Source organism: Amphiura filiformis, chromosome 8 (genome assembly GCF_039555335.1).
Source record: "Amphiura filiformis chromosome 8, Afil_fr2py, whole genome shotgun sequence".
NCBI lineage: Eukaryota > Metazoa > Echinodermata > Ophiuroidea > Amphilepidida > Amphiuridae > Amphiura > Amphiura filiformis.
In genome coordinates this window covers 32504280-32520145 of record NC_092635.1, presented here as the reverse complement: position 1 = coordinate 32520145, position 15866 = coordinate 32504280, and the positions used below count along the sequence as shown (strand labels likewise).

The window sequence follows — 15866 nt, the reverse complement described above, 5'->3', positions numbered from 1 at the left end:
TGAAGTTTTTTGCTGTCTATTTTCTTATATATTTTATTCTTTTTTAGTCCATATTTTTACCTTTATCTCCTTTTCAAATTTGCCGCCTTTGGCCCCCATGGACCAGATTGTGTCACATTTTGCCTTCCTTGAGATAGCACTTGACGTAAGTATTTTGTCACAGTTACTTTTCACATGTACAGATGTACCCCTGGGGGATGTACCGCCTTTGATCGCATACATAGGTCACCACGATCATCCTGGTAAGTGTTTAACATCCGGGTTATATGCCGTTGACAACAAACAAAATGTAAATGCCGATGTTTGTTGTTGTTTGGGTTTGGCGCCGCACTGTGCTTTGTCTTCAACCGGAAGTGATGTAGCTCCGGGGTCACCTATAAACACGCTAGTTCTTGAAGTCAATGCCTGGTTTACTGTACTGACTCCAGTATAGTCCCACTCCGTTTTTAGGTGAACATTTTTCAAAATTGGGATGGGGGTGGGACTATACTCAAATTTCAACAACAACAACAAAATTTTTTTATTATTATTATTATTAAGTTATTTCTTTTTCAGTTTTGCAGTGTCCCTGGCCCTTAGAGGTAAAAGCTAGGATCATTCATGATTGGCTTGTGTTTTGTTTGTAATATGCAAAGTGATAATTTGTGTTCATGTCACTCTGTTGATGATTTCAAAACAGATACAAATTCAATGCATTTTGAAATCAGTATTATGACATGAATACAAATTATCATTTTGCATTTATAATATCTTAAAATCTTAAAAACACAAACAAATATTTTTTAATAAGTCAACCATGAATGATCCTAGCATTTAGCTCTAGGTCCAATGACACTCCAAAACCGAAAAAAAAGAGTTAAACTTCAATTAAAAAAAAAATTCTGAAATTTTGCGAAAACTTCGGGGTGGGACTTTACTCGAAGGTGGGACTATACTCGCATCAGTATACTATACCCAGGGCTGTCAACTTTTTGGAATTGCTTGGCGTGAGACAGAGGCGTACCGGGATTTGCCGACAAATTATTCATGACGATGCGTGAGATTTTACTCATTTTCCAGCTTTTTACGTGATTTTGTACCTAGGCATGAGATTATACTACCTTGGCGTGAGACCGTGAGAAAGTGACCCAATGCGTGAGACTCACGGCCAATGCGTGAGAGTTGACAGCTCTGCTATACCCACTGGAGCATGCACTGATGTCAACTGTCACAAGGAAGTCAAATGGACTATAGCAGGGAGTAATTTTCCCATCTGGCACCAAAGATCATAAACTATATATGCTAATTTCTTTTTGTTAAAATAAATTTTCTTGTAATCACTTGACCACCAGTTTCCACCAGGTTGAATCATTTACATGTATACATATGCTCAAAAACTTTTTTCCTTGTGACTATTTATTTCATGAGTAAAATATGGCGTAAGTCACAGCATAATACAAATGTTGTTAGTTACCATAACAATGCGATGTGTGTGTCTGCTTATTTGGACAGAGTCTGCCAAAGTCGGTATGCTCTGAACCGGTTTCGCATTAATATGAAGATGTGAAGGGACAGGCAAAATATTTCAGTGCTTGAGCAGAAACTTTTTTATATGATTTTTTCCCCTTCTTTACAGTGAAGGTCGGCTACCCCTTGAAGTGCTCGTGACCCAGTTTGGGAAGCCCTGACTTAAATACTTGCTACAAAAAGTTGTCTGAAAATTAAATTTGGTGTTCCACTCCTGTGGTAGAATTTCTGACAGAATCTGCAAATGGATTCTCTCAAATATTCTTGAGAAAGAAATAGAAATTCAAAGTTGATTCTTCCAAAATCTATACAATAGATGGGTAACCTCATCCCCCACTTTACCCTATCAAAATGCCGATTTTGGTATCAGGTGAAAGCTCATATTTTTCTCATTAACATATTGAAATTAACTGTGGTACACCACATTTGAGACTAATTCAACCGTTTTTTGATGATATCTTCGGAAATATACAGATTTGGAACTCCTAATTTCAATATGTTTTATGAGAAAAATAGGATCTCTCATTTGATATCAATTTATTACATGAATGTCATTAATAAAAGCACTGTGGACTATATTATCATGATTATCATGCTGCATAAATGTCAGTAATTCCATATGGAAATAGTCCCATTTACAAGAAACATTAACATGTTCTTTTTGCATGAAATTGAATGCTTGAAAGGGACAACATTTTATGTTATACCTCAAGTTTAAAGAATTCCATTTTCCAAATATATCAGGTCACCTTCCTTTAATCAATATCTCCAGCTCCACCTGCATTTTGTGTTCAAACACAAGGCAGCTATATATTTCCCATTTCCAATTAAAATGGCAGAATGGCTGCCACCTGTTTGTATCAAATATCTCTGATCAAATGTAGCACATATATTCTTAATACATTCTTTATATTTGACCAGATATATTTGCCTATATCTCAAATTGAGAAAAATAGATGCATCCGTTTTTGCATCTGAACCCTTCATGTTCATTGACCAAGACTTCATGTATGGAAAATAACCAGTTGCAAGGAACTGAGCAAAATTGTTTGGAAATAAAATGCATGTGAAGTGAATTCACAGTCCAGCCTTCTTTAATCAGACATCTTTCATACGGATCTCTCTGTAATCCGTCTGGTGATCTTCATAGGAAAACATGTATTTAAGCTTTCTTTGACACCTTATTTCAGTGATGCTTTGAAGCATTGCATTTTATAGAAGGACACATCTATGTTACCAACAGCATTCTAATACCATTGAGTAATCTTTTGGCTGTCCCAAATTTAGCTCTTTGCACATTCAGTGCAGAATTCACTTATCCTGAATTTTTACTTGTCTGGCCAATGCTGGGTATGGGACCCATGGCTGGATAAAAGAGGTTGGATTGTATATTGATTCGAGGTTAATGTTAACTTGTTTTGAGGGCATTGAGAAAAATCTAAACATTTTGCTTTGGAACCATGGAATATCCTGAGGGGTGCAATCCCAAATAATATTCCAAGGTCTAAGCAAAACGTTTCAATTTTTCATAATACCCAAAAAATTACTGATGCAAAGTGATTTAAAATCTTATTCATTTCACTTTTCACCACACAGTGAGTGCCTGGCGTCTTGTGGTTCGAAGGGTCACATAAAATGGCTGTTCCGTGTGTCAGACGATTCAAACCTGAGCACGTAAAAAGTTGCAGGCCACTGAACTCAGTACAACAACTTTGACAGGATACTCTTATTCAAAATACAGATGTCTATACACTGACTGTGATAACGGAGGTTTAAAAGTCAGAAGTACTGCTAAAAGCTGTGCAATAGTGGCATTGTTGCCATTCCTATTCTTCCAACTCTCCAACATAGCAAACACTTGTCCCCAAACGGTGGAATTTTCTTGTTTCCAATGATATAGCTTACTAGTTTGAGAGCCCATGTGAAGGGCCAGTGGCTCCCATTCTGAACCCAGGTTGGTAGCTAGAGTGCTCAGTGCTTGGGTTGATACAAGGGATAGAGGAGATCGTGGTTTCATATGACGAAGGATGACTTGGCCCGAATCAGTACTGCTTGTTATTCTTGTACATGTAGCTGTAGCTGCTCCACTTGGTCCACTATCAGTATGGTCTAGAGAAAGAAAAAACAATGATATACTCAATAAAATTAAATTACAAGACCCATTAATTAGTTCACCTGCACTCTTCAGTCCCATTACAGTATGGTACATTACATTATTAGACTGCATACAATATCACTATAAAAAGAAGAGCAACGCTCCACTATTATATGATATTGCAGGGTTGTTTAGGGGCATCAATTTCACAAGGTAAAAAACAAATGGCATAAATAAAGTTGCAAGGTGCTCTGAGGTTTTCTGCAACAGAAATGTATTGAGTGTTTGGCCATTACCTACATGTACAATAGTCCAGAACAAATTTAGCCTGCCACTTAAAATTCCTCAACAATCAATGGGTCTTCCAAATTCTAGGGACAAATTAACAATTTGGGTCTTGCAGCCCCCTGGGTTGCAGCATCCAGTTTACGAAAAGTAAAAATAGAATATAGTACTTATATAAAGGGGATGTGGTTTCATATGACAATATATGAATTGGCCCGTATCAGTGGATTTTTCATACTTAACACTTAAAAAGCCAATTCCCACTAAGCAATATCAATTGCAAGACCCATTAATTTGTTCACCTGCACTCTCCATTCACATTACAGTAAGGTAGTTACATTAGAGCAGCACCTTACTATTACATAATATTGCAGGGTTGCTTAGGGGCATCAATTTCACATGGTAAAATACACATGGCATAATCCAGTTTTTCTGCAACAGAAATTGCATTGTGTGTTTTGACCGTTACAAAAGAAAGTAAAAATACATGAACAATAGTTCATAACAAATTTAACTTGCCACAATTCCTCAACAATCAATGGGTCTTCCAACTGGGGACAAATCAACAATTTGGGTGTTGCAGCATCCAGATTGGTTTAATCTGTATTCTCGTACATGAATATTTGTGTTTTCATCGTATGCCATTTTTCTTCTCAATTAGATGTCGCTTTTGCGATTTTATTGAGTATTTGTTTAGATTAGATTGGGAATGAAAGGTCAAAATAGAATAGCACTGTTTCGTGCATGCGTGTGTACACCAGCACTTTGAGCGAACACTAGCGATTTAAGCTGCGCCCAATAAAATGCGCACTGAAGTCACTGCCACATCAGGGTGGAAAATGCTTTACATATTTTCTTTTGATAAGGAAACTAATTTTTTTCCAAGGCAGCCTGCATACTAACCCATTGGTATATGCGTTTCCAATGACATCTGATCTGATGGATGAGAAATTGCACCTGACATTTGATCAGATGGTTGGAGGGAACTGAGTCTTGCTGGAGGACTGGTTTCTGCAACTGAAAAAGAAGGGTGACAAAGATACGAATATATGTTTTAATTCTGAAAACATGTGGGGTGTATTTGACATGTTTACATACATGTGCACTTAACCAAAGGTAGGTACGGTGTGGGGTTGCAAGGTGAGTTTAAGAGCATTCTGACCAGGAGGCACTTTTTCACAGTTTCCAGAGAACTGGGAGCCAAATGAGATCCAACACTGAGGTAAGTGATAGTCCAAATCATGCATTGTGACTCTATACAATGGGTAGGGTCCAAGGGCAGTGACCTGGCAGGGGTCCAGGGGTGGAGCTCCTGGAACCTCCTTTATTTTAGGCCTTTATTTGAGGCATGTGATTGCACTCACACACCTTAAAACTTGACCCCTGGGAAAGCACACATGAACTCACAGACAGATGTACTGATGATAAATCCTTGCATATACACCCTTCTTTTTAAATTGTGTGTTTCACTTGCTTTTTCACTGTTGCTGTGACTGAAGTCTCCGCTGGTGTTCGTAGTTCAACATACAGTAAGAGTAACCAATTATAATTCTGCTGAAAACCCATACATCCCTGGCGACTATGACTGCAAAGTATGAACTAGATGTATTATATTGTTACATATCGCCTGTCGCATCACATACCAATCTATTTGACGCAACACAATCGTTTCACATACAGAGCTATAAGGGCTCATATTGAAATTCCCTTACACAGGAAGGTGTGGGCCATCCTGCAGCTTTCCTGTGCTAGCCTTCTTTTGTTAAAATCCTGGGCAGGGTGTATCACTGATGCATATAATCCATCCGTTTTATGACCGAGCTTTCCTGAGGCGCGCACTTAGCGAGGGGAATCCTGCCTTCTTTCTGTGTGAAAGCGTGGTAGGGTATTTCAATATGAGCCCTAAGTTGAATACCATGTTAAACAATATGTTACTTGAAAGATTGCTTGATTAAGTTTCCTCAACATGGTATTTTTTATGAAGAATTAAGACACTTTAAGGTGAAAATTACATGCCAATCTCCCGAGTAGCATTGTTTAACATGGTATTAAACTTATAGCTCTGTATGTGAAACGATTTTGAACATGGTCTTAAACAAATAGCTTTATGTGAAACATAGCATTAAACTTATAACTAAGGTCTGTATGTGATGAGACTGACGATGTTTGAACATGGTCTTAAACTTATAGCTTTATATGTGAAACATAGCATTAAACTTATAGCTAAGGTCTGTATGTGATGAGACTGACGATATGGTGACCACATATGACATAATGACGATTGAAAACCAATCTTACCTGGTTGAGAATAAATCCCTGATGGCTGTTGATGAGGCTGATGATATGCACTTGCTGTTGTCATGTGGCTTAAACCCACTGGTCCTAGAGGGGAAAAATAATCAAAATTCAAAACAAAATATAATAAAGGATATCTGTAGTTTTTGAAAACTAAGCAAGATTATGTGCTAAAATCAAAATTGTTTAGAACCTTTGGCATCCTGCGGAAAACTTGATTCCAATTTTTACACACATCAGATAGGGCAGATACCCTATAGATATAATTTCTTTCACAACACTGAGATTCCTGATTTTAGTGATGTCATCAAGAGCAAATTTCATGGTGTACAGCTTCAAATCTTGGTTTTAGGATTAGATGAGGAGAGTAGGTGGTGTATGATTGCATTCCAAGCAGTGGCAGCACCATGGGGGGGGCATGAGGGGCAAATGCCCCCAGTCAGGCCTCTTGCCCCCCAGTAAAAACCCAAAATGACGAAAATTTCCACTTTTTGCTGCAATTTTGTGCAAAATGTGTTGATTTTTCCCCCCCTGACATTCACTTTGCCCCCTCAATGCCCCCCCCCCAAATTCCTGGCACCGCCACTGATTCCAAGAAGATAATTGTTCTGTAGATGAAGACTGTGATCGAGCTCCTTGAAAATGTATACTATGTTTGAACAGAATTCTTTGCTTTACTGGAACCCGATGCAGGGAACCCAGAAGACGGACCACACACACAACTAAAGACAAGGCGTGCTGCCTTATTTTGGAGGTGTGTAAATGCTTGAGATCCCTGCGCCAACCAAGCAATAAAGAATTGGCATCTCCAGTTGATAATGAGAGAGGACCAACCACCTGACAGCATTATGACAAAAACAAAACTGCATGATATGCCATAGGTGTTGTATGTGAAATTAACAGTTCTTTGAAATTTTGCAAAAGAGAAAATATACTTGCTGAAAATACATACAGTAACCTAGTCATATGTGACACGAACAAGAGTCGCATGTCGTTAATGTTGATTTTGAGATATTGGCAAAGAAAGTGTTCAAATTCTTTTGTTTTACATTGTTTTCAGCGATTGATAAATTGATGTAACTTTGCAAAGAAAAGTCGTATCAACATGGGTTTTTCAGTTTCTGAAAGCTCTAAATGTCCTCTTCAGGAACCTATGTAAAACTCATTTTCGACCAGGATTGACACGTGACTCATTCCCCATGATCATTTCACATACATGTATGAGGACTGGAGAATATTTGTTAATTCATAGTCTAAAAATCACTTACTTGATTGCTGAACTGATCGTGCAATTTCTTGTTCCGTTTCAACTAGTTTTTGATAAACAAAAGTTTGTTCTTCCCTTAACACACTCAACAATTTGGTGTATCCAACATCGCCTTTTCTTGGCAAGATATCCAACAGGGCTTTGGTTCTGGCACGCGCTGTCCTTTCAGCACTTAGAGTCTCTTCGTCAGCGGCTGTGAGAAGAAGTTCACCAACCAGGTTCTGGATGATGGTATCAACTTCCAGGTTTTCCATCATGTAGACTCGAACTTTGCGTAAAACGTCTCGATGACAATTTGTCATTGCCATTTTGAAATGTGGGATTAGAGTGTCAACCTGAGTGAAAAGGAATGGAAAAAAAATATAATCAATGAAATATTTGTTGTGGGATGTGCCATGGGATGTATGTACATGTACAATGTAGGCTTCACAAAATTTGGGCCCCCAACCACCCTTGTAATGTAGGGCTATCCTTGTTAATGTTTCCTCCACATTCATGATCCCACTGTACATAACTACACACGACTGCATAAATCAATTGGTATTCCAAATTTCCCGGTTTATTTTATTTTTTTGATTTGATTTGTTCGGGTTGTGACAACCCTGGATAACCCAAGAAAGCCTCTATTGAAGCTTATTTCCATTGGGGTCCATTTGAGCGCCTGGACGGGTTGGGAGCAGTCAGGGGTTAACACCCTACTCTTTTCGAAACTGGCTGCGAGATACATGTACAGGTATGGCTCTCTGCACACGGGACCGACGGCTTAACGTCCCCTCCGAAGGACGGAGTACTTTCATGATTCATTTACCCAATTCTAAATGAACCATGGGGAGAGCGGAAGTCTGAATTTAATCTACAGATGTTGCTAATTAATTTCATAGACTTTTTTTTCCAAGTATTTCCAAGCGTTTTGTGCAGTAGCAGACCAGACAAGACAAGACAAGAGTAATACCCCGGGGGGGCCACTCAAATATAATGATGTAAGCATGCGTGACCAAAAAAACGAGTGAAAAGGGGTGTTTTTTCTTGGTTGGGCACGTTACTGCTGGCGTGACAGCGTTAAGGGGTAAAAAGCGGTGATTTTCATGAAAAGGGGTAGTTTTAAAATCGTGTGTAAAGCATTTGGGTTAACATTTTAATCCGCTTTTCAAATCTGCTGAAACTCCGATTCGAAAAAAGTTTATTCCAGTGCGGAATTTCCGTTCAGTATCCAAACCTAAAGTGTCACTATGTTATGCAAATATATTTCATGACGTATTACATGTGATTTAACCATGGCCTCGTACTTCTATGTAAAATACCGTTTTATAAAAAAAAAACGTACATATTAATTATAATTAATGACGTCATATAAAATTGTGATGGGTATATAGTTCAGTGGACAAACGGGGAGACAAACGAAAATATCATGTATTTCAAAAAGATTTTCAGGACCTTTAGGCCAATTACAATTGATCCTTAGTTTCCTGTTTCCCTCGCGCGTCCAAAATCAAGAATGGAAAAATATTTAATTATTTTATTTATATTTTGGATTTTCTCTTTTAAAATGACTTTAAATGACTCTCATTTGCTACTTTCTGACTTTAATCATATCAACAATAATGATGAATAAACAAAGAACATAACTGTACCATTACTTATGTATAAAATCAAACATAGTTGTAAAATAATTAAATGCTTGTCCCTTGTCGAAACGGGTTGATGTAGGTTGCGACCACTTGTTTTAAAATAAAGAAAATAAAAGATAATTAATAATTAATAATTAAAAGTCGCCTCATCCCTTGTTTTCAACCATGAAACAGGAAACTAAGAATTAATTGTGAAGGGCCTTATAGATTCCTCACATTATTTACTACTCCTGCTGGTAGATTTGTGAGTTCCCCTTCTCTGGATTACATTAGGAAATTATATTTGCAGTAGAAAGCATGAAAAGGGCATACAATACCGGGACACGATAATCAACTTTAGGTGCCGAATTCGGAACCAACTACGATGTGAATACCAGTAACGTTGCCTCTGGATAACGCTGTGCATTTGTATTTTATATAATTCTCACAAAACTTTACGAGAATCCAATCAGATCCATGTAACCGGGCATGTAACAAGCTACGAATCTGAAAGACCTCATGGTACGCCTACACTCTGAATTAGGCCCTATTTATATTTTAAAGTGGTATGGTATACCGGAGGAGGGGGGGGGTATATCCGGTAGACTTTTAGTGTTCAATGGCAAGTTAGTAGGCCTACAATTAATTGTTCAATTTGTTAAAATCCATCAAAACTTGTAAAGTGGGTCAAATATAGACAAAAACTTGTTTAGGGGGTCAAAATTAGACAAAAACTTGTTTAGGGGTCAAATTTATGGGGAAAGCGCGCTAAAAAGTTGCTTAGGGGGTCATTTTGCTCACAGAGGAAAACTTGTTTAGGGGGTGTTCGAAAAAAATTTGGTCACGCATGCGTACACTCTCATATTTGAGTGGCCCCCCCGGGAGTAATACTAAAAGTACGGCACTAGCGAATTTGGCTGACTAGCAAATGTGTTATCTATAGCTACATACGCGCTATATAACAGCATGCATGCATGTTTGGTCAATAGGCGGGCATAAACAACGTTTCTGTCCGGCTATCCGGTCATAAATAAGCTGTGCGAAAAACTGATGGACGCTCGCGAGTAGGATATTACGCGCCTATGCTCGCGTGCTATTAACACTGAGCGCGTCCAAACACGATGGACTGAGCAAGTAAACGTTTTCTCACAATTAGCAATGGGAAAACTTTCAAAAAATGATAAGGAACTTAGTCTAAAATGATGGTATTTTTAGTTGTGCTGTGGAGGAAAATAACAGCAAGCAGAATGTTGCGTTATGAACGGCGCGGGGTTCATTCATTATTGAATCATATATTTTCACGACTAAAATGTTGTTTATGCCCTCGCGCTAAAGCCCTCGGGCATAAACAATTGTTTAGTCATGAAAATATATGAATGAACCCCGTTTTGCCTCTCCTAGTTTGCCACCTCCTACTAATATGAATCATTGAAATGTCATGAACATCAGCCTGACACAGACAGGGTCTAATTCTGCATAAAACCTGCCAACGTTATTTCTATAGATCTGCTGCGCATTCAAATTGCATTGTATTGCATCGTAATTTCATTTGTGTCTATGCTAATTATGTTTACACAACATGAACTCATGTGTTTTCAAGCAAATTCGCCGATAATAGGTGATTAAAAGCGATCGGAATGTTACAAAAGTACAGATCGCATTCAGTTTACTTCATATGAGATGATCTTTGGAAAAATATGGCATAATTTGTCTTGGTGTTTTGCGGAATGCCATGCAGTAAAATATTAATACGTTGCGGCAATTCATGATTGACAACTAACAATCGGCGTGTCCTTCAGATATCCTCCACTGTCAATTTCTTATCCACTCACTAATCCTCACAAAAGCTTTGTGTTGATTACGTAATGTGTGGAGGCAAATTGCAATAAGTACAATGAAATAATGAGTATTCTGTCGGTCTGACATCCGGGCTATCTCTAGTCTCGGGCCCAAACTGCATGTGGCTCACGGTTTGTTATGAACAACAGAAACCAACTGTGAAGGAGGCTACATAGCGATGTTGCTGGAGTGGCATTCAATTTCAGAAAAAACAACACTCGACCATGGAAATAAATTTTAAGTTTGTCAGTATATAAACGGTAAATCAAGTACATTTCTTCCACTCTGAAGACTTAGAAACGGTTGTGTGATTCCACTGACTATTTGCGGTCGAAATTTACATAACACCAATGACAGAAATCATCAACAAAAATGGAATCAGGGACTTGTTTTCACTCGAACATCATCAACCGGAAGTGACGTGACACGGACCGACAGAATAGGGCGGGCTCCGAGGCGGGTTTCTTCTTCATCTTACGTAACAGTATTGTTCTCCAAAAAAACCTGGAAGCTTGTCGTTTGGAGCTCTAGCTGAAATACAGCAAGATAATGTAAGATAGTAAATGTAAACCTGTATTTTAGCTCGAGTAGAGGAGAGCGTGGCCTAGCGGTGTCCTTGTGCAAGGCACTTTAAGCTGTCGGTCCCGTGTACATGCATATTTTCTCACATTAATGTAGTGTGCGCGTTAAAGAACGTCACAGGCTATTCGAAAAGAGCAGGGGATCATCCCGGTCATGTTGACTGTACTTCAAAATACACTCATCTACTCTAGGTTCCAGAGTAAAAAATAAGTACAGCTTGTCTGTACGCAGTGCGACAATACTCATACATATGAGGGAGGCACTTAAATATAAGGAAGAAGAAGAGTATCTCGAGCTACCTGACAGTGACATTCACATTGACATTGCATGATGCATTGGATGATGATTGATGAATGCAATGTGCAAAAACAAACAGTTTTAAAACAAGATTTCAATTCTTAACTTACACTTCATATACCTTAATACCTGAATCACTTGAAGACACACACATTCAGCACGGTATGATGATGTGATCTGGGTTTCTCCAAAAACTGTTCACCTTTCTATGATTCTTGGAAATTCCATTTCCCACTCACCATCACGGAAGACCACGGTAAACTATACACGCTACAAGGTTGACATTGCCTTTTTCTGCAATGAACGGACAATCTCGTTGATAGGAAGCATACAAATCAAAGGTTGCACACAAATGTCAGCCTTGTGTCACGGGGGTGACACTAAATTCACGGTTATTCTATTACGCACGCAAACCTATGACAAATCCCGCTGGTTTGCTTGGTAGAAAATGAGTCCAGTTATCGATCGGTTATGGATATTAGCATGTTCGACCCCTTGATTATGTTAATTACGGTTGACAAATAAAGCCGCCATTCAGTTTGCGAACTTTGTCTGTTCAATGCGAGTACCAAGCTTGAAAGTGTGCCCCTCTGAGAGCTGAGACCACTGACCTCCACTGACCTCGTTTGTTTTTGTTTCCTCGTGTGATGATAAATATCATTCAATCTATAGTTATCGGACGTACACGTTGTATTACCGCCCTAAGCAGTTTGTTTTTAAAAACAAGTAAATAATCATTACTCGCCGTTCTATTTGATCTTGTGCATTTCCCAAATCACGTAATAAATTGAAACGCCCTCAATTGAGCTGAGGCCACTGATTATGTAATCACCCGAGTGTTTTGAATTTTGATTTATACACTACAGCGTGTGAGCCGGTTAGTAATATTAATGAAGTGACACACTGATGCACGGCGTTTATAGCACTTGTACATGTCACTTGCTGAATACGTATAGGCCTACTCATAGTATTTAAAATCTATGGCCTACTAGAAGAGTTTAGGTCTATCAAAAGAATGATTGAATGATTTTGGAGATTATCCCCGGAGATTATCAAGGGCTGTGTAATAATTCTGAGCCGGGGGGGTTGCACATAGGCCTAGGCCCTATTCATGGTAGGCCTACGCCTATTAAATAAAATGCTTAGGATCATACAGTACGTTACCGGAGGTAAAATTTCCGAATGGCCCGCCAAATATCGTTCCCCCCTCTCAGCCTGCCAAAATCGCTTGCACCCCCTCTCGGTCCGCCAAAATTCTTAGCCCCCCCCCCCCTCTTGCACATGCCATGATGATTTGCGGGTATCATGCGGTATGGCTTATTATCATGATTATGTTGCGAGCGCGGCGAGCAGGAAATTTGCATATTAAAGCGTTTCCGTACTGTTTTTCGAAGCCTTTTTAGAGCGTTTTATTTAAAACGCACCCCATGGATGTGTGCCAAAATCGCTTTCCCCCCTCTCGACTGGCCAAAAATTGCTTGTCCCCCCTTGCGGCTCGCCAAGAAATTCTTGCCCCCCCCCCAGTTTTACCCTCCCCCAGGGATCATAACTATTGCACAGCCCCTAATGATTTCAAAAGAGAAATAGGCCTACAGCAATTTTATGAAAACAAAACAAATATACAGATAGATAGCCGTAAACGAAATGGGACAGGTATTGCATTGATTTTTCTTGCACAACTTTTATTTATTCATCTAATAATTAATTAGTTAATTAATGAATGAATGTATGAATTAATAACTTAATAAATTAATAAATTAATAAATAAATTAATAAATTAATAAATAAATTAATAAATTAATAAATAAATAAATAAATAAATTTATTTATTAATTTATTAATTAATTAATTAATTAATTTATTAATTTATTAATTTATTAATTAATTAATTAATTAATTTATTTATTTATTCATTTATTAATTTATTTATTTGCTTGTTTATTTATTTATTCAATTTAGGCCTATTGAAGTAACTCAGCTCTTAAACATTTCACGTACTCACTTGCAACGGCTCAACGAATTAATTGATACATCAATTCTTCAAGTTATCAATCAATCAAAGAATAACAATATTAATAATTATATAATAGTCAATTTCGATCAATAGACTTATCAAACCATCATACAATGAAACAATGAACTGATCGACCAATCAAGTTGTCGATCAATTTTAATTTTATGACTTGTGATGACGTGAGACTAAATGACTGACAGATTGACTGATTGATATGTTGATGTATGGGTTGGTTGATTGATGAATTGATTGATTGATTGATTGATGATTGATTGTTGGAATAAAGTGTGAAGGTATAACAGGTAAATGAATGAATGCAAGAGTAATTGAGAGGAGGGAGTTGATTGGTTGATTGATTTACTGACCATATATTATTTCACACAATATTATTTTGTAAGATGGATGATTACTGAATCTGTCATTATGGTAAAATAGACAGTGGTGACGGTAGATTTCTTGGCATTGGTGGATGAATTAATTTTTCTGAAATAAATGCGAGCAATAAATTGCCATTTGAAATTAAAGTGAGACAGGTGTCAAGAGAAATCAAAAAATCATCATTATATCAATGTGTTTTTCATTATTAGACACATTAACATAATGCACTTTTGATAATACATTAAACAAACTTTCAAAAGTTATGCAAATCGGATAAAAAATTTAAAAACAACGTTTTTTTTTAATTTTCAAACGCGTTTTTACACATTTCATTTTTTTCACCATATTTCGACCTGAAATAAAATGTAGCTCCAAAAGTATACCCACCATAAAAGGCCTTAAACTGTGCATATATTGTCTTTAGACTATTTTCTACTGCATGCACCTACAATCAAATTAATCTTTCTGGGACAATTATAAAAATATTTGGTCAAATTTACAAAATTTTAATAATTTAAATAATATTGTTCATGATATAATTAATTTGGTTGTTTTGTCATCAGAATGAGATTAATTTTAAGTGAGTGAGTGATGAAGTGAGTATAAATGTTAGTGATTAAATAATAAATAAATTAAGTAAGTAAGTAAGTAAGTAAGTAAGTAAGTAAGTAAGTAAGTAAGTAAGTAAGTAAGTAAGTAAGTAAGTAAGTAAGTAAGTAATAATAAATAAATAATAAATTATAGTACACACAAGTTATTGTAATATATTTTTTTCCAATAGAGGCATAACATTCTGTTTCAAAATATTTATTTAAATTTATTTGATTATTTTCTAACTTAAATATTTTCTTTAGAGCAAAGACAAATATTTTCCCTTTTCTCTAGTAGAGCTGTCTCCAATTTGAGCCCAAAATAAAACTCTGCTTCTTTTATTATTGATTTAATTTCACGATTTATTCCATTGAGCAATATCAAGGATTAAAATCACACGTCTCACAGCAGAGAGTTACTTGGCGTAGTGGTCGCACGCTGTGCCTTTCAACCGAGAGGTACCGAGATCGATTCCCGCCTCCGCCTACTATTTTGTTCAAGACTGGAAAGAATGAAGCTTATTTGACTTTACAACACTAAATTATTCATGGCTTACCCTACCTGGTGGTGTAAAGTGCTACTGGTAAACATGAATATGAATTTATAACACAATGGCTAATTTAAATAAGAATGCGGCCTCATGCTAATTAGGGAGTGCCTCTTCCTATCAATTATTCCATGCTTGTGTTCTGATATTATTCCAGTTGCCACATTCATAACATTGATAAATACGGTCTTTTCAGGTTTTTAATAACCATTTTGTGATTTTAAGGGATTTTTTCTTCGGAAAAGGGGGGGTGGTAGCCCCGTGTGGTAGCTGTATCCTTCAGTCTTTCAACAACTACGCACGGTCATAATCCCCCCTATTTTGGTCAAAAAATATTACCCCCCGTATAGTGGACCCCACTAATTATGTTGCGGGTTACCGTAAAATGGGGGTAACTTTGGTCGGTCAAATATATTTTTCTAAATGGTCATAGGCCCTATTTTCCCGGGCATATTTTCGTACAGTCATATTTGGTGTCAATTTGTTAAGAAATAATATGTTTGGAAGAAATAATAGTCGCTCATGTCCAATTTCCTCGAAATTTACGAAAAATCAGGATTCAT

General features: G+C 37.3%; 1 protein-coding gene across 3 annotated transcripts; it reads right to left on the bottom strand.

Annotated features, from left to right (window-relative positions):
* Nucleotides 1–814: 814 nt before the first annotated feature.
* LOC140158962 (uncharacterized) lies at nt 815–12071 on the bottom strand. Of its 3 annotated transcripts, none has more exons than XM_072182258.1 (5): nt 11895–12071; nt 7450–7783; nt 6185–6268; nt 4790–4903; nt 815–3615 (listed from the first exon to the last, which is right to left on the bottom strand). In XM_072182258.1, the coding sequence occupies exons 1-5, from the start codon at nt 11925–11927 to the stop codon at nt 3233–3235; spliced, it is 948 nt and encodes a 315-aa protein (XP_072038359.1). In that variant the 5' UTR covers nt 11928–12071; the 3' UTR covers nt 815–3232. The 3 variants fall into 3 exon arrangements, with proteins under 3 accessions (XP_072038359.1, XP_072038360.1, XP_072038362.1); XM_072182259.1 differs by having other exon boundaries at nt 11884–12068; XM_072182261.1 differs by having other exon boundaries at nt 11903–12068.
* Between the last annotated feature and the right edge of the window lie 3795 nt (nt 12072–15866).